Genomic DNA, 20358 nt, shown 5'->3' with positions numbered 1-20358 from the left:
GCAGGCCCAGAAAACTGTGATCCATCTGGCTACAAGTGGGGGAGGGGGTGTCACCCTCACTGTGCACTCACCTTTTTATACAGGTCCCACAGGCGGTAGTAGAAGAGGCGGCAGGACAGGCAGCCAAAGCGCAGGTAGGGGCTGAGGCCTGTGGGGCTGGCCAGCAGGGAGTTGGCATTCATTCGAGGTCTTTCATAGTTGGCAACCCAGGCCTGCAGCAGACAGGGGAGGTGACAAAAAGAAGAGTCACAGAAGTTAAAGACGGGCCCCGGATGGTAGTTCTGCCTAAGGTCAAACAATAGAAAGCCACTCCTTCACGCCAGGTGACTGTGGGTGGAACGCCACCGTGCCAAGCAGGGTGCCCATGTGCTTGCCCCTGACTTTCCTACTTAACTTGTGGTAAGACTGTAAATGAGTTTTTCAGTCCTTAGCTGATGATCTACTAAATAAGAACAAAATTCCCCATCGCTGGGGATGAAATAAAACGAGATATGAAAATGAATTCTGAAAGCCCTGAACAAGCTATAATTATATAGAAGAAAGAAAGAAACAGTTTCTACTTTACGGAACTCACTCACTCAGCTCCTGCTCTAGTCACCAGGGGCCCAAGGCTGTTGCTGCTGTGTCACAAACACCTAGGGACTTCTCACCACTGTTCTGTTCAGGGAAGGAAGAAACTCTCAACCCACTTCGGAGACCAACAGAGTCATTCCCTCCTGGGTTCATTTGTCATGTACTATTGGTCTTGTCTTTTTCATCAATAGCCACTGGCTCACAAGGTTGAGGCAGGAGTATTGCAAGTTCAAGGTCAGCCTTAGAACTTGACAACCTGTCTCAAAAACAATAACAACAACAACAAAACAAAGCCACTGTGCTAGTGCTTTATTTCCTAACTCACTGTCTGTCCCCTGTGTCCTCTCACCTGACCTTAACCATTCTCTGGGCAGCATTTACCATTACCTTCTTCTGAAGATGAGGAAACTAGGCTCCTGCGGGTTCTGTGACTCTTGGGGTTACAGAGAGGATAAGAAACATGGAGGGGCTGGGGGTGTGGTTCGGTGGTAGAGCACTTGCCCAGCATGTGCAAGGCCCTGGGTTCAATCCCCAGCACTAAAAAACAAACAAAAATGAACAAACAAATAACAAACCCAACAAAAAACAGAGACAGGGCTGGAAAGAGCCTGGGCCTCTGACGACAGATCCCGGTCTTTTTCCATCACAGCTGGTAATTGCTTTGCTCTCAACTCCTGACACCTTTCCTTCTCTCTATGATGGCTGTTTCACAAACCTGACCTCCTGAGACCTCCCAGACCACACTTCCCCACCACCCTTCAGCAGATGACCTTCTTGCCTTATGATAAAAACAAGGGAAGCCATCAGGTGGGATGCACCTCATCTTTCGGCTACTGAGTTTCCGGGTTCACCTGCATACCCCCCTCATGCTGCCCAAGGTCAAGGCCTCCACTTGGCTCTGCAGCCCTCCCCTCTTCCTTCTCTTGCATGGCCACCCTCTCTTCTTTTTCTAGAACACTGGAAAAATGATTTCATGTTTCTTATTTCAAAACAAACCAAGTACAAAGGACTTCTGGTATCCTGAGGACTCCACACTAGGCTCCCCCTCTTCCCCACCCACGCCTCCTTTCTAATCCATGGCTGGCTTCAGGCTCCCCTGTCTACCACACTGGCATCCACAGTCTCCTGGGATTTCCACGCCACTGAATTCTGAAGGCATTTTCTGTGCTTGTAATTTTGGACCTCTGGGCAGCACTGCACCCTGCTGTCTGCTCCCGTCTCATTTCCTCTCTTCCTTGAGCTTCGGTGCCTCCACACACGCCTGGGTGCCTTCCCGCTAGCAGGCTGCCCTGGGTCTTTCCTAGGCTTGGCCTGCCCTACCTGCCCCTGTGTGTGAGCAGTTGGGCTCTGTCCTAGTCCGCAGGTTCCATGGCTCCCAACAGCTTCTCTGTGCAGACAATCACCATGTCTGTAGCTCTAGCCACATGGCTTCATCCAGCTGCTTTGAAGGTAACATGCTCTTCTTTAAATCCATCCTGCCACCAGCCTCCCCTATCTGAGAAAATGCACTGTGGCCACCTAGTTGCCCTGACTGACCATCGCCTTTGACCAGCCCCTAACCAGGTCTTGCAATTCTACCGCTCACTTCTCCAATTCATCCTCTTCTTTCTATTCTCTACTGGAATCAATCTGTTCGGGTAAGATCATATCTAGACTGCACACTGGTGACAGCCAGTGACGGGCCTCCCTGTGTCTACTTTGGGTCCCTCTGTCTTAAACACACCTAAAGCACACCCACGCCCGGCTCACCTCTGGCCCTCTGCCGGAGGCACCGCACTCTCTCCAGCCTTGAGCCTCCTCGCCTGAGCCTGTCCTCCCACCTTGGCTCGCTTAGCGCCATCTCCTTCAGGTTTCAACCTCAGCACATCTAACGGGTGTTTCTGGCCACACAGGCCCTGACTGCCCGGCACCCCAACCTGCGGCTTTCTTTTTTTTAATATATATATTTTTATGTGGTGCTGAGGATCAAACCCAGTGCCCCTCACACATGCTGGGCAAGCACTCTACGCATGCACTCTACAACTGAGCCCTGCCCCAGCCCTCATCTTTTTCTTTTAAATGAAAGGTAGACATGGAAATGCACACAAACATGTGGCATTGTGGCTTAACAAATTATTCTGAGGAAATACCCAGGTAGCCACCACCAAATTCAAGAAACAGGACTTTGCCAGTCACCCCAGGAGTCAATTCATATGCTCACTCCAGTGCAGTCCCCCTCCCAACAAGGGACACTGCCCCAATTTTCTTTTTGTGCCAGGGATTGAACTCAGGGGCACTTGACCACTGAGCCACATCCCCAGCCCTATTTTGCATTTTTATTTAGAGACAGGGTCTCACTGAGTTGCTTAGCATCTCGCCATTGCTGAGGCTGGTTTTGAACTTGTGATCCTCCGGTCCCAGCCTCCCAAGCCACTGGGATCATGTGCCACCACCATACCTGGCCCAACTTTCATAATCATTTCCTTTTTTTTTTTTTTTTTGGCACAGGGGATTTAACCCAGGGCTTTACTACTAAGCTACATCTTTAGCCCTTTTTTATTTTTGAGACAGGGTCTCAATAAATTGCTTAGGGCCTTGCTAAACTGTGGAGACTGGCCTTGAGCTTTTGATCTCCTGCCTTAGCTTCCTGAGTTGCTGGGGATTACAGGCATGCCACCACACCCAGCTGTTTCCTGCATTTTTCAAAAGTTTATTTTATTTGTTTATTTATTTTTTTAAATATTTATTTTTTAGTTGTAGTTGGACACAATATCTTTATTTATTTATTTTTATGTGGTGCTGAGGATCAAACCCAGGGCCTTGCACATGCTAGGCGAATGCTCTGCCGCTGAGCCACAATCCCGGCCCCAATTTATTATTTTTTAAAAAATATTTTTGTAGTTGTAGATGGACAGCATGCCTTTGTTTGTTTATTTATATGTGGTGCTGGGGATTGAACCCAGTGCCTCACACGTGCTCGGCAAGCACTCTACCACTGAGCTACAGCCCCAGCCTTCTGCATTTCTGAAATGCTTCCATTTTTCTACTTTTGCAAAGCATGATTGGGAGGAAGGGCTTTTTCCTTTCAGCTACTCTTTGCATTTTTAAGTAGCTGCTTTTTTTCACCTGCACACGCATCCCTAGGTGCCACAGTTTAGTTCAGGCCACTAAAATTTCTTTTAATTCTTTTAAATTTCTTTTAATCTATACTTCCTGTCATCTTTCTTTTCCTCCCCCCCCCCTTTTTTTTTTTTGGTACTGGGGATTGAAACCAGGGGCACTTAAATATATTTTATTTAGAGAAGAGTCTCACTGAGTTAGGGCCTCACTAAGTGCTGAGCCTGGCTTTGAACTCCCAATCCTCCTGCCCCAGCCTCCTGAGCTGCTGGAATTACAGGTGTGTGCCATCCTGCCCAGCTCCTATCCATTTTTCTGTGGAAGAACCCAGCCACTGGACTTGTGAGATTCTGGGCAGGACTTTGGTGACTATGCACACATGCAGTTCACTATACCTCTCTGTGTAGGGGCTGCAAACCAGTGGCTGGTCCCAGAGACTGGAGTGAGCTTGAGTTGATCCTCTAGGAAGTCTAAGGGGGCACATAATGCCCATCTGTCTCTCTTTACTGTGCCCAGTGTGTCATTATAGGTGTTGCAAAGTGGTGGTATTCTAATTCTATCATCCCACTTTCATTTTATGATCAGGATTCTTTTACAGAGAGATGCTTACCCTCATCTACTATTGACTAACGGAGAGGTGAAGATCATAGTTTGTCTTTTTTTCCTTCCTTTCTTGCCTCCTTTTTGGTAACAGCATGTAATCTTCTTGTGGAGAACTGGCCTTCCCTAATCTTAGGGCCACGGGTAAAGCAGAGCCACGTCCACTTTCTACCTCTGGGAGTGGGTTCACGATGCGAATCTTGCTAGAGAAAGCACCCATCCCTGGCCACAGTGATTTAAGGTCTCACAGCACAACCCAGATCAATGGAAATACTCGCTGGAACTTTTCCTGAAGCTTTTAGAAAAGAGCATAATAATTAATAATTATTATGTTAGTAATTAAATGGAAAATGGGCTGGGTGGTCACCTTTGCCACTTCTCTGTCTGAGAATAAAATGATACATGGGAAAGCAGAGCTAGGAGATGGATAACGCCTTCCTAATAGCATTCTCTGGACACAAAAATCAGCTGTGCCTGAAGGCTATACCTTAGACTCCTGGTTATGTGACTCCTGATTTTCAAAAGCAAGTTGCAAACAAGAACTGACTGATGTAATTCTTCTGTTCTTTGCTCTCACGATCCTCCTAGGAACCTCTCCTGTTCTAATCCTCAGGACATCTGTAATTCCCTGTTTAATGATCAACTCCATGGAGACAGACTCCTGCCTGTCTTGTTTGGCAGTCTTTCTAGAAACTAGCACAACCTGGCATGATGAGCTGGTCACTTCACATTTGGGAGGCTAATGTATTTAAGGTAAGCCTCCTGGACGGGTTCAACTCCTGTTCACACAGTGCCTTCTGTTCTCCCAGATTTATAGGACAAACAATGTCCTCTGGCTACCATTGGGTCTGAATGGGTCCCTGATATGAGGTCCCGTGACAGACAGGGTCTCTATGGGTGTGTGTAAAATGAATCCTGACTTGGTGACCTGAGGGGCAAGTCCTCTACAAAACACTTCCAAGGTGAAAAGAACCATGATCCATAGGGTCACAGGTTAGCTAGACTAGCTCTTTACTTTTTAAAGTCTTATTCTATTCTGCCATCCCATTTATGATCTCTGTCCTCTGCCCTTGGGCTCAATTTCTGTCTTTAAACCAAGCCCAAGAATCTCTGGTTACATCTCTTGCTGTAGACAGAGAAAGCAGGTCCCCTCACAGCCTTGGACATCAGGTCTCGACTTTCAAGTCTGGTGGGCTTAGTTTTGGCCCCAGCTGATAGAAGCACCAAGACAAGAATATCAAGTTTGCCGGGCTCAGTGGGGCTGAGGCCACAGCACAGCATTCCCATGGGCTGGGAGCTCACTGTCCTCTAGCAGGCCTTCCCCAGCCTCCGTTATGACCATCTGGCTGCTGGGAAAAATGACCTTCCATCTGAGCAGGGAGAGAAAAAAGTTGGAACTTTAGGGGCCCAGTCTACAAACCAGCTTCAAGAAAGGAGCTAGGAGCTGACCGTTCTCAGTGGGGAGGACCTTCTCTGCCCCTCTGGTCACAGGCTGGTGGGGACTGTGGGACACTGTTGAGAGGTGTCCTAGGGCCTCAGCCTCTTTTGTTTTTCCTGCTAATCTTCACTGCCCTGAGATGTGGGCGCTCTGGGTCTGAGTAAATGGACATCAAAGCCCTGGAAGAGACCCAGCCATAGACAGGGTACATAACACATAGGAATGAATCTTACGGACTTTACTGACTGGATACCCTCCTACTAAGGGGAAGCTGCCCACAGGAGGCAGGCAGGCAATCTGGCATGAGCTTTATGAGCACCTAGACCAATATCTCACTTTATGACTTTTTGTATGACCTCAGGCAAATTACTTCGAGTCTCTAAGCCTCAGTTTCATAATCTACACAATGGAGAGCCTAATACCTACCCAGTAGGGCTGCTGGAAAGACTGAAGGAAATAATGTAAGCAGGTGCTTAACCCAGAAATGTTCAGCCCAGTGACCGGCACAGGTGGAGGTAAGGACTCTCCAGTGGCAGCTGCTGACTTTGCTGCTGCTGTTATTTTTGCCATAAGGATGGTTGTGTTTTGTTTCATTTCCATTTTGCAACCAATTGGAGCTAAGAGGCACTAAGGGACATGAATGTGACCCATATCCCCTGCAGCATGGGCAGCAGTTCTGTGGCTCAGAAACGGGGCCATACCTTCCGTTCCAAGTGCTTATCCAGGCGGGCCAGAGCTTCTGTCTCTCCTCCTTGCCACACAGCTGGGCCAAGTCCTTCAGTGGGGAACCCTATAGGAGGCGCAGATAAAGGGCTAGAGGTTAAGTCATTTCAGAAGCAGCTCAGTTTTGACCCTGTTTGGTTCTTAAAGGTCTCTGAGAACTAGAGCGCAGTTCTTGTTCTTGGTGCTACTGGAACTGAGACAGCCCTTAAAGTTTTAGCGTTTTCTGGGTCATGCTGGTTCTCTTCCCACTATCACTATTTCCTCCTTTCTCTTGCCCTCCCCATTCCAGCCCCTATCATTCCAGGCAGGTGACAATGATCCCGGACGTCTTGCTCTTTTAGATTAGCTGGCGGTGATTGTGGTTTTCAGGTGAGAAAGGCTTACATTGTTCAGACTGAAAGATGGTGTGGGGTATGGGAGGAAGGGTGGAGTCAGTACCCAAGACAATATTAGTCTCATCCTGGTCTTGAGAAGCCTGCTGAAAGCCAATCCCAGACTGCACCTACACTGCCGGAAAGAGGAGCACACACACGGAGGTATGAGCTAGAAACAGAGCTCATGGGCACGAGCACCAAAAAAACAAGACATGCTCAAAAATCCACAGTGGTTCTCTACACCGGGCACGGCGGTACTCTCCTGTAGTCCCAGCAGCTCGGGAGGCTGAGGCAGGAGGACTATGAGTTCAAAGCCATCCTCAGCAAAAGTGAGGTGCTAAGTAACTCAGTGAGACCCTGTCTCTAAATAAAACACAAAATAGGGCTGGGGATGTGGCTCAGTGGCTGAGTGCCCCTGAGTTCAATCCCTGGGACCACCATCCCACCCAACCCCCGCCAAAAAAAAAAAAATAGTGGCATGGGGGAAATAGTGGTTGTTACTTCACCTTGATGGTTTTGTATCTGTTAAACTTTCTATAGTAACATATATTACTTCCACAAAGAAAAAAACACCCCAACAAGTCACTTCCTACAACAGGAAAGAGCAGCAGCCAGAGAGGCTGGGCGGGACGTGCGCACCTAGCTCCTCCAGGGAGGGCACGCCGTAGGTGTCGTCGTGGTCCTCCTGGATCTCAGCCCTGCAGCTCTCCATCTGCTGGCTGCTCACCGCACCCACTGGCTTCTTGGGCAGCTCCATGCGGCTGATGATAGCCTGGAAGCGCTTGTAGGTAAGGGGCGGCTTCTGCCCATTCAGCTCGATGATCCTGGGGAGCCCAAAGCACACATGGCATCACCCACAGAGCCCTTGGTTTGGGGTCCCACCTACCCAAAAAAGAACCAGACCCTGAAGACTTTGAGGATGCTTTCCTCATCTGCGCACAGGTCCCACCCGAGTGGAAAGGAGGCAAGGGAGGCTGTGTCTCCATTTTACCGAGAGGGAAACTGAAGCCCAGAGAGCTGGAGCAGGTGCCTCAGGCAATGGAGCAAGGCAGGGCCAAAGCTGGGACTCAGTTCCAGGTTCCCTGGTGTCCACACGGAGCTGCCTAGAGACAGAGACTGACCATACCTCTCTAATCACAGAAGAGCCCCACTAGCCTCCCGGGACCTGGCCTTTCTGACTGGGCCAGGGACCTCTCTCCCTCCTCCAGCATGAGGAAGCTCCTTAAGAGCTGTAAACATATTTCATTGTTGAAATACTCTCCTCCTTTTAGCCCCATGCACTCGAGTAGAAGGCAAGGCCGGCTGATCCTCCCTGAATCAGGGACAGGGCTGGAGTAAACAGAGACAGCTGATGCTTAAAGACTTTCACAGTTTACAAAGTGTTTTTCATGAGCAGGGGACATAACCGCACTCATGAAAGAAGGAAAAATATTAGAGGGCGAGGAAGAGAAGGGAGGCTGTTTACATAAGGATAAACTGAAATGGTTCGCAGCCAGATTCCTGGGGCTCTTTGGCCAAAGAAGCAGCTTATGCAAGACCCGCTGGTGGGGCGAGTTTATTTCTCAGTTTGTCCTCTGTGCTCTCCCTCCATTAACGGAGCCGGGAGGCTGGCTTCTGCCTCTGCAGTGCCTCCCCCTCCTCTGCACGTGGCAGGAGGAAGAGCTCCACACTCCCCTCCTGAGGCCCGGTTCACGTGCACCGCTGTGTGACTCAGCCTCCTGGCAGCCAGCCCTGGGCTGGGAGAGGGGGCAGGAGCAGTGGTGGCTGTTGGCTTGGCAGCAGCAGCAACAACAGAAGGGTGATGGCTCTGGCAGGGAAGGGGAGGAGGTTCCCCCCTGGACGAAAGCACAGAGGCCTGTCACCAGAGGAGGAGGCTCCTGTGCGGTTAAGTTCCCTGCAGGGCTCTCTAGAGGCCCCTCAAGCAGCACTGTACACCCCTAGCAGGGAGCCCAGGCACTCATTCTAGAAAGAAACTGGGCTTATAAGACAGAGATCTAGCCGGCTGCAGAGGTGTGTGTATGCCTGGAATCCCAGCTGCCTGGGAGCCGAGGCAGGAGGATCGGTAGTTCAGGGCCAGCCTGGGCAACTTACTGAGACCTTGCCTCAAAATAAAAAACATAAAGGGCGGGCTGTGTAGCTCAGTGGTAGAACACTTGCCCAGCGTAAGTGAGGCCCTGACTTTCAACCCCAGTACTGCAGGGGGTGGGGGAGGACACAGAAACCTGTTGGGAGGGGAAACAGGGAGATAGGGTTCATTGAGGACAGAGGGGTATCTACTGAGGAGCAGGACAGAGTGGGAGCACATGGGACAGGAGTAGATGAGGAGCAGATCTTCTATTAGGAGAAGATCCTGAGTGTGATCCTCACTGCTTCTGTAGCTTAGGCATCTTTGCCACCCAAATCGGGTACAGCTCTTTGTGACCTAGTCTACATGCCTGACTCTGGAGTTTCTAGAAATCACTGGTCCTCATAACCAGGTGGCTACTGCTGAGCCTCTCTCTGAGTTTCACCTGGCAGGGACCCAGACCACCAGCCCTCACAAGGGGCGATCTGACCCCGGGGCCCCGCCTCTCACCTGTCCAGGTCATAGAGGGTGTGAGAGTTCTCAGTCACCACCTCCACACCAGCCTCCTTGGCCATCTTCATAATGGCTGCATCCCGTTCTTTCCCAAAGGGCTCAGAGTCATATTCAAAAGTCAGGCGGGTCACCCCCCATTCCTGAAGGGAGAGAATGTTATGCTTAGCCATGCTGGGGAGGGTGAGGGATGCTGGGCACCTCCTGGGAGGTCACAGAGCAGTCTCCAGCCCTGTCTGAGTGGACTATAGAATAAACTAGGGATAGTGATCTGGACAAGACGGCAAACAACCTGCGGCTCAGAAAGTGTGAGGAAGGCAGTCAGTGAAGGGAGAGGAGAGGGTGGCCCTGTGCATCTGCTGTGTCCTTGAGGGAGGAGAATGCAGCAGGAAGCTATAAATACAATGCTCCTGGGGGGAGGCCCCAGGCTCAGAAAGAGGCCTGACTCACAGTGGAGGGTGGGAGACAGAATCACCACCTCCCGCCAGCTCGGCAAGCCTTTCCCAGAGCTCGGCACAGCCTGCAAACTTGTGGCCTAGTTTTCTTGGCAGACTTGAGCTATGTGAAGTGTCTTAATGGTTTCCACAGCAACACTCCTGAGGGTGGCAGCAAACAGAGCTAATAGGCCCCAGCTCTCAGAGTCGAAGGAGGAGGAGCGCTCCTCAGTCCAGAGGTCAGAGAAACAGAGCAGAGGGGCCCAGCTGAGAAGAGGATTCTTTTAAGTCCTCAGTCAGTCCTGCTGGTAGGAATTTCTCTGTCGCCTAGCAACAACAGGAGAAAGTTGGCCTGCCAAAAGGCTATACAGAAAACCCAGAGAAAGCCCTAGAGCATGTGACAAGCAAGAAGAACACATTTTAACCAAAGTCCATGTTTCTGGTCCCGTAAAGCTATGAGCCTCAGGAGTAACTGTCTTGGCTACACTCGGGTGCTCTGGTCCTGACTCGGCCCTGCCTGGGGGAGTGGGTCCTTAGTAGGGTGGGTTCTTCCTCATCCAAGATAAAGCACTCATTTATTGAGCCCTTACTATAAGTCAGGTACTATGCTTAGCAGTCATATAGATTACATCTTTAAATACTTATGACAATCCTGTGAATTATAATAACATCATTATTATTAAATGACACCCCTTTCCTTCAATATGATTCTCCTCTACCTTGTCCTATTTTCATTAACATTTAACATACAGCAGTGAAATTGCCCATTATTTGCCAGTTTCTCCCATCAGCGTGTGAACTCTCAAAGCAGAAATCATATTGTTTCATTCGCAGTTACCCTGCTATGAAGTAAGGGGCCTAATACATCATAGTAGTAGCCTCACAAATATACAAGGAATGACCGATTGATCAGTCTATGCCTCTGGCCTGTAACTGGGTAGGCCTGAGTTGCTGGGGAAGAAACAATGTGGAGGGATAAGACAGGCAATTATTTTTTTCAGTGCTGGGGATAGAACCCAGGGCCTCATGTTTGCTAGGCAACTGTTCTACCACTCGGCTACAGCGCCAGCCCAAATATTTATAAGGTATGGTGGGTACACACAGAGCTCTAAAATCAGATACTCAAGACCACTACTTGTTAGCTTTCTGAACATGACAAATTACTGCTTCCTCCCCTGTAAAACTGGGACAGAGCCCCCGACTCTTGGTGCTGCTGTGAGGGGTGAGGTAATGCATGTGAGTGCTGGGAACAGCGCTCGCTCAGTCAGCCCTCAAGGAGTGCTAGCAACCACTAGTGCTGAGTGATCTGTAAGTGCTTGTGTGTGTGCGTAATTACATGGGGAGGGTGTGGGGAGACAAGTGAATGGTAATGACACACTCCTGGAGCCACGTGCCTTGACATCAGACTTTTCCTGTCATGAGTTGGGGTGGAAGGGGCATCACAACCATGCGCGCTGCTGAAGATGGAGGGCGTCTTCCCTAGAGCCCTCTGTCCACGGATACTTTTGTTTCTACTTGGGTCTTAAAATGTGGTTTTTGAAGGCACTGGGGGGGGCCCCCGGTGGGCTTGCCCCGATATCACAACCTACAGCCCGTGTGGCACTCATGGGAAGATCTCATCCACGGTTTACCCCGGGGCACCGGGACACTCCCACAGACTGACTTTTTTCTCCAAAAAGTGGAGTCAAAGCAAAACGGGAACCACTCCTTGCTCTCCACAGGAAACCCTGCCCTCCTGGCGGAGAAGGAGTTCTAATAAATCTTACTGGCTTGAGCCAAGAAAACATCTAAGGAAGCCAGTGGTATCTGGGGTGGAATGGCTTACCACATCGCAGTCTGGACTGAGCTGGGAACTTTCCAACAAGACACTAGTTTCACAGAAAATTTTCCTTCGCACAGTTTCCATCTGGTTGGTGGCTGACCGGCTGCCTTGGCTTCCGATTTCTGCAGCAGCCATCTGACGGCCAGACCCGCCCAGCCCTTCCATGGCCTTGGTCAGACTAGCAGCTCACCCAACCTGAGGGGACCCCCAGGAGCAGACACTCCCTGTCTTCTCTGGGGCCCACATGCTCACCTTGAATAGCCTTGGGAACACGTCAGCTGGCTGTCCCCGGACTACAAACAGGCGGGAGTTCAGTTTCCTTAAACTTGTGTCCAGATCTTCCAGAGACTGCAGGAGGAACCTGAAGAGAACACACGGGCCTTGTCAGTGACAACATGAAAAACAGGAGCTCTTCCTAACCAGGGAGGGAGCGATGGAGGTGGGTCAGTGCTGCCTGGGGGAAATCCTGGCCTTGTGGCCCACTAGCCACGTGACCTCAGGCAGTTACTTCAGTCTTTGGCTTGTTTTTCTCTGTAACACGGGATTGAGGTGAGCACAGGGGACCTGCAGAGATGCTAGGACTCACAGAATTGCTAAGAGAAACACTGCAAGGCAGCGGTTAGCACTGAGCCTGGCACACAGAAATCGTGGGCTCAATGTGAGCTGTTCCTACTGCTGTGTGCTACACCATCAAAGACAAAGCACCCGTCCCCTCTCAGCCCTGGGCGCAGCACAGGATTGTTGTGAGAATCAAATGGGAGGGCGGATAAGAAAGCCACCTGAGAACACTTGTGACACTGTGAAACGGAAGCACTAAGGTCCCATTGGGAGAGAAACAGGTCATCATAGCCCTGGAAAATTCCCCCCCCACACCCTGTCCAACCACCTCCTGGCCCCTCTGCATTCGTGCTGTGACCTGTGTATATTCTACTGCCACAACCCCACTCAGAGCCTGGGCTGGGTCCTCGGTCCCCAGCGTTTTGTCTTCAGGCCTCTGGCCACCAGGTTCTCACCTAATCTTAGAAAGTACTTTTAGAATCAGGTGCGATGGAGCATGCCTAAAATTCCAGCAGCCTGGGAAGCTGAGACAGGATCACAAGTTTGAGGCCAGTCTGAGCAACTTAGTAAGACCCCTTCTCAAAATGAAAAATAAAAAGGACTAGGGATGCAGCTCCCTGGCAAAGGGCCCCTGGGTTCAATCCCCTGTCAAAAAAAAAAAAAAAAAAAAAAGGTACTTCTGTATAGATACCTTCACCAGTGGGCTTGTGTTCACTGGTGGTGGTGGCAGGACAGCAGGGTCACCAGGGGAAAAGGAAAGGGACTTTTGTTGAATGCTTTTGGTTTTATTTTTAAATTAATACTTTAACCATATAATTATAAATGTGGGTCAAAACCAGTGACAAAAGGGTACACAGTAAAAAGTGTCCACCTGCTTCCCTCCTCAGAGGCAGCCAAGGCAATCAGTTTGCTTATGAATCTGTCATGCTTTTTTAAGATAATTTCCTCACTTAATTCTCTCAACCCATTTTAAAGTCAATTGTACTATCCCCATTTTACAGATGAGAAAAATTGAGACAGAGAGGTTAATTAATTTTCCTAAGAGCATAGATATTATGTGACAGAGCTAACACAGAAACTCAGGTCAGTCAGACTTTTTTTTTTTTTTTTTTGGGTATAGGGGGTTGAACCCAGAGGTGCTTAACCACTGAGTCACATCTCCAGCCTTTTTAATGTTTTATTTGGAGAGAAGGTTTCGCTGAGTTGCTTGGGGCCTGGCTAAGTTGCAGAGACTGACTTTGAACTCACAATCCTCCTGCCTCAGTCTCCCAAGTTTCTGGGATTACAGGCATGCACCACTGCGCCTGGCTCAGTCAGACTCTTAAGCCCATGTTTTCTCCTCTGTGTCCCATTTCTAAAATCTTCTAGTGGGGGGCCAGCACTGTTCCATGGCTGAGAGTCTGCAGATCTCCTGATGAATCCCTTTCTCTGATGGACCCAAGCCTCACAGAGGTAATTCACTGACATTCTTATCTGTACCCAACCTGGACAGGTCAAACTGTATATGTCATGGACCCATCTAAGGGGTCTATAGTCTACCTCCTGGCATCTGCCACTCATCCCCACCATCCTTTGTCTCTGTCAACAAAAAGAGTCACCAGATTTTATTTTGAACACAATGAAACCCAGTGCCGCCTCTGCAGCACATCACATTCCCTGACTACTGGAGGATTACAGGGACGGGGACTATGCCCAGGATGCCAACTAAGCTAGCCCTCACTGCTGCTGCCTCTGACGTACATAATGTGACACAATTCCACGGCCAATGCTGCAGGCCCACATTCCAGCATGAGCTGAGCCCTGGGCCCAGCCCAAAGCATCCTGTCAGCTGAAGAGCAGGAGGGGGGGGGGGTCGCTGAGGCGTGGGGATGGGGACTCTGACAGGCTGCAGGATGCTGTAGTAAACCAAAGCTCCGCCTCTGAGAATTTGTTTTTGAAAAACTGATATCTTCTGATGCTAAGTGATCTGTGAGTGACAGTGACGCATTTGCACTGGCCTCTCCCACGCCTCCTACTCAAGGAAAATAACAGAGACCCATGCAAACAGACGCAGCCACCTGAACTGCAGAGATCACACCTGGAGAGAAGGGATCATTTAAATCCCACAACCCCAGGACAGAGGGTGCTCCATCTGAGGCTCAGGAATGTCCCTGCCAGGCACTTTGGGGTGGGGGTGGGGGTCCCTTCCTTCACAGTCTACCAGGCTGCAAAGAACTTCAATTTGAAGCTATATAAATAAGACTGAAATGCACGTGAAATCTAGGTTCCAGAACATGTTGCAATCTGCCTTCTACAAACCTTTATTTTTAGGCCTCATTTACTAAAAGGAGAGCTTCCTTGCAGCATCTTCAAAGAACAGAGAGCCCTTTTCCTCTTTGACAAGAGATGTCAATTGCCAAGGCAGGAAGCAGAAGGCACAACTCTGAACCCAGCAACAAAACAGTAATAATAGTAATAAGGACAACAACAAATGAGCTTTATGACGAACCAGGCACTGTTCTATTGGTTTACATCCATTGTCTCATTAATTCTCAAACAGTGCTGTGAAGAAGTGAGGCACAGGAAGACCAACGTGCCTAAAATAAGTACCTAGTAACCGGCCAGAATTTGAACCCGGCCGTCTGCCTGGCTTGGTGTGTGCACTCCTGACCACCAAGCTCCCCTGCCTCTGAGTGGTGAGCAGTGAGGGAGCGCCGCCCATTAGGGAGCGCCACAGCCCAGCTCCAAGGCCACATCTCTGCTACTCAAAGTGTGATCTGAGGCTCACAGTGGGCTGTGAGTCGCCCAGGAGCCTGCTGCAATGCAGGCTCTGTCCCAGGCCTCGGCAATCAGAATCTGCATTTTAGCAAGATCACCGGAGATTCATTTGTACATTCCAGTTTCAGAAGCCCCATCCCAGAAAATGGACGTGACTGCCAGCTTTAGTTTACAAGTTGCCTTTCCTTCCTTTGAATTCATTTCTCTTGAATATTCTCTCAGAGACCCTGGCTCCTGCCTTGTCTCTGGGCCTGGAGAAATGCTCTACTTCCAACTACTCCTCAGTCAAGCCCTGTAGGGAGGGCTCAGGACGACTTCACAGGAGGCAAAGGACATGAGGAGGAGCCCTGGCAGCCCTGGCCTCCCTTTGGTACTACCTTCAGGCCTGCCAGATGTCAGTTTTGCATTGTACCAAAGGTACTGGGACAGTGCTGCCACTGTGAATGCTTGCACAGGCAGGTGCAAGCTTCTTTCATCAAGGAGAAGCCTGGTCCTCTGTGTGCCCTTGGCCCTCCTCCTCCACAGCGTTTCTTTACTCCAATGAGGGGGACTCCAAAGGAAACAGCCCTGCCAAGGCCCACCCTTGGCAATTCCCAGCTGAGTTCACATGGCCCAAATTCAGAACACAGTCTTGCGGGCGCAGTGGAGCTCACCCTTTGAGTTAGACAACACGTGCAACTGAACTGCATTACGTAAGTCCTCTAGAGCCAGAGGCAGACAGAACTGGGGAAAAAACCAAATTGGGATTTCCAAAAATACAGAGAGGACTCTGTAATTCAGTGACTCCATGAGGAACCCTTTAAATAAGACAGGCAGATTCTTTGGTTAAGTACTTATATTTAGGAACGACTTCTCTCGGGATAGCAGATTCTGTGTGGAGAAATATATTGTTTTCTTGTTGTTAATGGGGTGGGGAAGGATGACAGTGAATTCTTCTTCTGGGTCCAGAGCCCCTTTGACCAAGTTCCACTCTTTCAAAACAAGGTTCTCTAGCTCTAATGATGATACCAATGGCTGGCACACACTGGCTCCATAGGACATTAATAGAAATCAATGTCTCCTAAGTAATCAAGAGAGCTTAAGCCCCATGGAAAAGGATAACCTAAACTCATAATCCACAACAAGGACTGAATTCTAAGTATCATCTGGATGAAAATATATCAATTCTTTCCTATTTCCAAAGTGAAAGATGAAGGTTTTCATCCCTCTTGAGCAAATAGAAATACACCCTGAGCAGCAGAACAATAAAAGTCTTGCTCAGAGAAATGCAAAAATTTCCATAGCAGACTACAGTCCTCAACTTCTTCTTGCAGACTAAGGTCTAGTGGGGACACCCACTTCCTATCGTCCACCAGCATTCAGCTCCCAGCACTTGTGAAGAGACACTGGTTCTCATCAGGCATCTGAGAAGTTCCCAGTTTACCTCATTACTGATTCTGAGAGAAATGGGCTGAGAGAGAACATATTTTATTTCTACCAACTCCCTCTGTACCGGAAGCTCCCAAAAAGCTCCCAAAAGCACCGAGCCAGGGACAAAATGATTTAAATAAAGTGTGAGGAGAATCATTGCCAAACTCTATCTACATTGTAGCAGGGAGAAAAAGGTAATTAAAAACTGCAAAGCCCTATCAGTTACCATACCACAATCAGTTACCATAGTCAGTCTGAGTAAAATCTAGACGTTGTTTGCATCGTCCTTTCGTGTCGGCTCTGGCTGTACTGCCTTCTTCCAGAGGCAGTGAATTTGGGCAAGAAAGGGTTGGGGCAATGGCAAAGGGCTCAGCCAACTGGTGCTTGGAAAAAAATTCCTGAGGTTCACACAGCTACAGACTTCCTACTACCACCAAGGCAAGGAGTATGCTAGCCTCCTCTGCCAAGAAACACACGCATTTCTTGATTGCCTTTCTCTGCTCTCTTTTAGAGAGTGTCATCCATGGTTATTTTAATCTGATTCCATCTGCAGAAAAATACTGTGTAGGAGCCAGTCTGTAGGGTGTGTGGGAAGGTAACAGAGACGGCAGACCTTGATTCCTTCCCCCCCTTCTTAAAGATGGACCCTAATCTTCCTAAAAGGGCTTTTCAGAGATAGCAACTCAAGCAACTGAGAACAAGGAGGCTACACTGCAGCACAATCTTCCCACACCATTCCCAGGATCCAGAAACAGCCACCGGAAGATTACACCAGAAAACTGTGGTTATGCAGAGGTACAGCTGCCTCATGCCACCATTCCCCTCCACCCCCAACCTTGTGCACAAAACAGTATGCAGCTCTGCCCTCAATCCCCAGGAAGAGGCGACTGGAGGGGTTGGCAGGAGCGAATCTGTTGCCAGGCCTAAGAGCAGTTACCACAGTCAGTCTGTTTTGTGGATTTCACCTCCTTCTCCTGATGCCAATGCTAATTAGACTTCCTGCCAGTGTACTGCAGCAACACACTCCCCAGGCTGTCTGGCTTGGGCCTGTGCTTCTCTAGTCCAGGGCTTCTCAAGCTTTGTTGCAATCACTTTAAAAACCTCAATTCCTAGGCCAGAATAGTTCAATCAGATTTGGAAGAGGGCCCAGCCATGTTTTATAGATCCTTAGGTGACTCCAATGTGCAGCCAAAACTGAGAACCACTGCTCTAGTCCGTCCTGTCCTCCTGTCTTATTTTTTCATGGCACTTAGTTCCCTTAAATTATGCCTGTTTACATGTCTTTCTCCACTACAGGGTAAACTGTATGGGCTTTGGGAGCACAGATGTGTGCATCTGCCTGTTTACAGCTGTACCCCCCAGTGGCACCTATAACAGTACTTGGCAGATATTAGGCACTCACCAAATAATCACTCAATTAATGTCTACATTACTATATGGCCTGTGACTTCAGGATTTAACTCAGGCATCTGAACTGCCATATTCTTTTTTCTCCTTCACCCTCTTGAAAGTACAATCACAAAAGGGTGACCCATAAAAACCCCTAATTGCCTAGTTCCTAGTAAATTTGAATTTAATCAGCAACAGTTTTTGTCCTTCACTTTTAATCTCAACCACAAAGAAGCAGGTAGTCCTAAGCAATGTTCCCCTAAACCCCATAAAAGAAACACCTTTATGACAATATAACAATGTAACCAGGTAGCTGGTTCTATTTACTATGCTCAGACTGGAACACTGCCAAAAGGAGAGGGACAAAGTCTGAGGCTTGGTTTAATGTCCACACTGGAGATGGTTATTTGAGGATGTTTGTCAAACCCAACCTCCTATCTATAGAAACTAGAGCAAGACAGAGCAATAGAGCAGCCTGAAAACAGTGTGGGCAGGCTCTCCACAGGACTATATTTAGTTGTTCCCTCTATATAAATGTGGCAGGAGGGGGCATTTAATAGACCCACTGCTAGGAGTACTGCCTCTCCTAGCAGGACACATGCCTTGGAGAGGAAAGAATGGGGTGCTGAGAGGCACTGTATCCTGGGAATAACCCTGTCCATCTGTGCAATGAGGCCACGAGTAAACATCCCTCTGAAAAATGCAAACAAACCAAGCCACAGCTGCAGGGCCTTTTTAAAAGAGTGTTGGGGACACAATGTATCCAAACTCTCTGCTTCTGAACTCTGGTTTACAGAGAAAACACACCAATACCTGATAATCCTTCCCCATGATACTGGGAGAGAACTCATTTCCTGAGAGGCACCAAGAGAAGCCCTTGATATCATGGCTTTCTTGCTCCTTATCTTTATCATATCAGTTTATCAGAATCTAATCTATAATTGTTCAACTGCCCTCTAAAATCATCTTTGAGAAGAGGGGGAAGAATGTGCTACTTGGGTTTCTTTAAAAAAAAAATTTTTTTTTTTCTTAGCAAGGTCATAGCTGCTGAAGGGATTTTCTAAAATGGGTTCAATACTGCTCTGGAGCTCAAGATACAAGCTGCCTGAAGATGCCTTTGGGGTCCTTTAGCTATAATACAGGGGAGAAGACCCTGCTAAGCCAGGGTCTCTGGACACCCTGAGGCAGGTCTGTCTGGGTGGAAGGAAGCCAAAATGGGTGAAAGGATCGATTCAAACAAACCAGACGCTTAGGGATGACCTTCAGCAGCCCAACAACACGCTCTTCACTTCAAGAACGACAGAGAAAACCCGTCCCTGCCCTCACACCACATCACCGCCTTCGGCCCCTCCCTCAACACACCCCTAAGTCCCCGTTCTGCCACTCACGGGCTGCAAGTCCTTGAGCAGGTCAACTTTGCGTCTCCAGGGCTCAAGGATCTCATCTGTACAATGGGGACCATGATGTCTGTCCCACAGGCATGTTGTGGGACTCAGAGGGAATGACACTCAGAGCGAAAGCGCTGTGTCAGGTGGGGCCCTGGACCACCGAGGGCAGGAGTGTGACGACCAGTGAATCTCAGGTCCAGGCTTCTCCCCTCTGGACAGCCCGCTCCGTCTCCCTGCCCCGCTTCCCCCGAGCCGGTGGGGACAGACTCCGTCCCCAGGCCCCGCGAGCGCACCGGGCCACCTCACCTCCATCGGTTGATCCCCACTGAGGAGGAGGCCGCGAACCACGGGTCGAGGATGTAAACGCAGCGCACGCAGCGGGCCCCGCGCACGGCCGCCAGCAGTGCCGGGTTGTCGTGGAGCCGCAGCCCTTTGCGGAACCAGTGCACTGAGGAGGCACCATCCGCGCTGGTTGCCGGCGTTGGGACCGTCGCTGCCGCCGTCACCACAGCCGCCGCCATCACTGCCCGGACTGCGCCGGCCGCCGCTGCTCCGCCCCTGTCGGAGCCGCGGACCCCGCCCAGAGCCCGCCCAGTGACCTATGACGACGCCGCTCCTCCCTGTGGCCCCGCCCCCAGGGCCCTGAAGCGCGTCTGTCATTGGCTGGGAACCTTCCGCCGCACGATTGGTCTAGTGGTGCCGGATCCGGCCACGCCCCCTCACGTTCCCACCATGTGTCGTGCAGCCCTCCCGAAGCCGGACAGCCGGGTGAGTGACGCAGGCTGGCACTCCCAGCGGAGGCTGGGGCGTGGGCCGAGTCTCAAGAGACTGGGGATCTCTTACACGTGTCCTGTTCAGGGCCAGAGGGAATAGGCGGAGGTTGCTGTGACTCCCACCAGTGACTTACAGAACTGACGACCTGCCTTCCTGTATCCCCATCATCAACATCATCATCTATATAAGTCTCCCCCACCTGCCATTCACTGAGTGCATTTTATATTTCAAGCGACACGATAATCTCCTTACATAAACTGCCTTATTTTCTATTCTCAATTCAGCCAGTGACATTCATCCAACAAATTCCAAAGAAAGAGCTGCTATTATTCTCATTCTACCGATGAAGCAAACTGTGGGTGCCAGTTGAATGACTTGCTCAATATTATAAAGCTAAAAGAGAATTCCACCCAGAATTTTTAACCTTTATTTGATTATCTTTATGTG

General features: G+C 49.6%; 1 protein-coding gene across 4 annotated transcripts in view; it reads right to left on the bottom strand.

The window, feature by feature from the left end:
• The window catches only part of Cry2 (cryptochrome circadian regulator 2), a 36439-nt gene extending 16768 nt beyond the window's left edge, over nt 1–19671 (bottom strand). For 3 of the 4 annotated variants that reach the window (XM_046456667.2, XM_046456657.2, XM_046456677.2), the window contains exons 1-6: nt 19444–19671; nt 11888–11996; nt 9380–9522; nt 7444–7628; nt 6409–6497; nt 72–212 (exon numbers count right to left, since the gene is read on the bottom strand). In XM_046456667.2, the coding sequence (XP_046312623.1) occupies nt 72–212; nt 6409–6497; nt 7444–7628; nt 9380–9522; nt 11888–11996; nt 19444–19658 (882 nt within the window). In that variant the 5' untranslated portion in view covers nt 19659–19671. Of the gene's footprint in view, nt 1–71; nt 213–6408; nt 6498–7443; nt 7629–7795; nt 7908–9379; nt 9523–11887; nt 11997–19443 lie in introns of those variants that run through there. The other variant, XM_046456690.2, reaches the window with a different exon arrangement.
• Nucleotides 19672–20358: the final 687 nt, after the last annotated feature.

This window comes from Marmota monax, unplaced genomic scaffold, assembly GCF_021218885.2.
Source record: "Marmota monax isolate L192 unplaced genomic scaffold, Marmota_monax_Labrador192_F-V1.1 WCK01_AAM20220418_F8-fsc00047, whole genome shotgun sequence".
Classification (NCBI taxonomy): domain Eukaryota; kingdom Metazoa; phylum Chordata; class Mammalia; order Rodentia; family Sciuridae; genus Marmota; species Marmota monax.
Note: the sequence above shows the minus strand (reverse complement) of the source record. Positions and strands in the feature narration are given on the sequence as shown.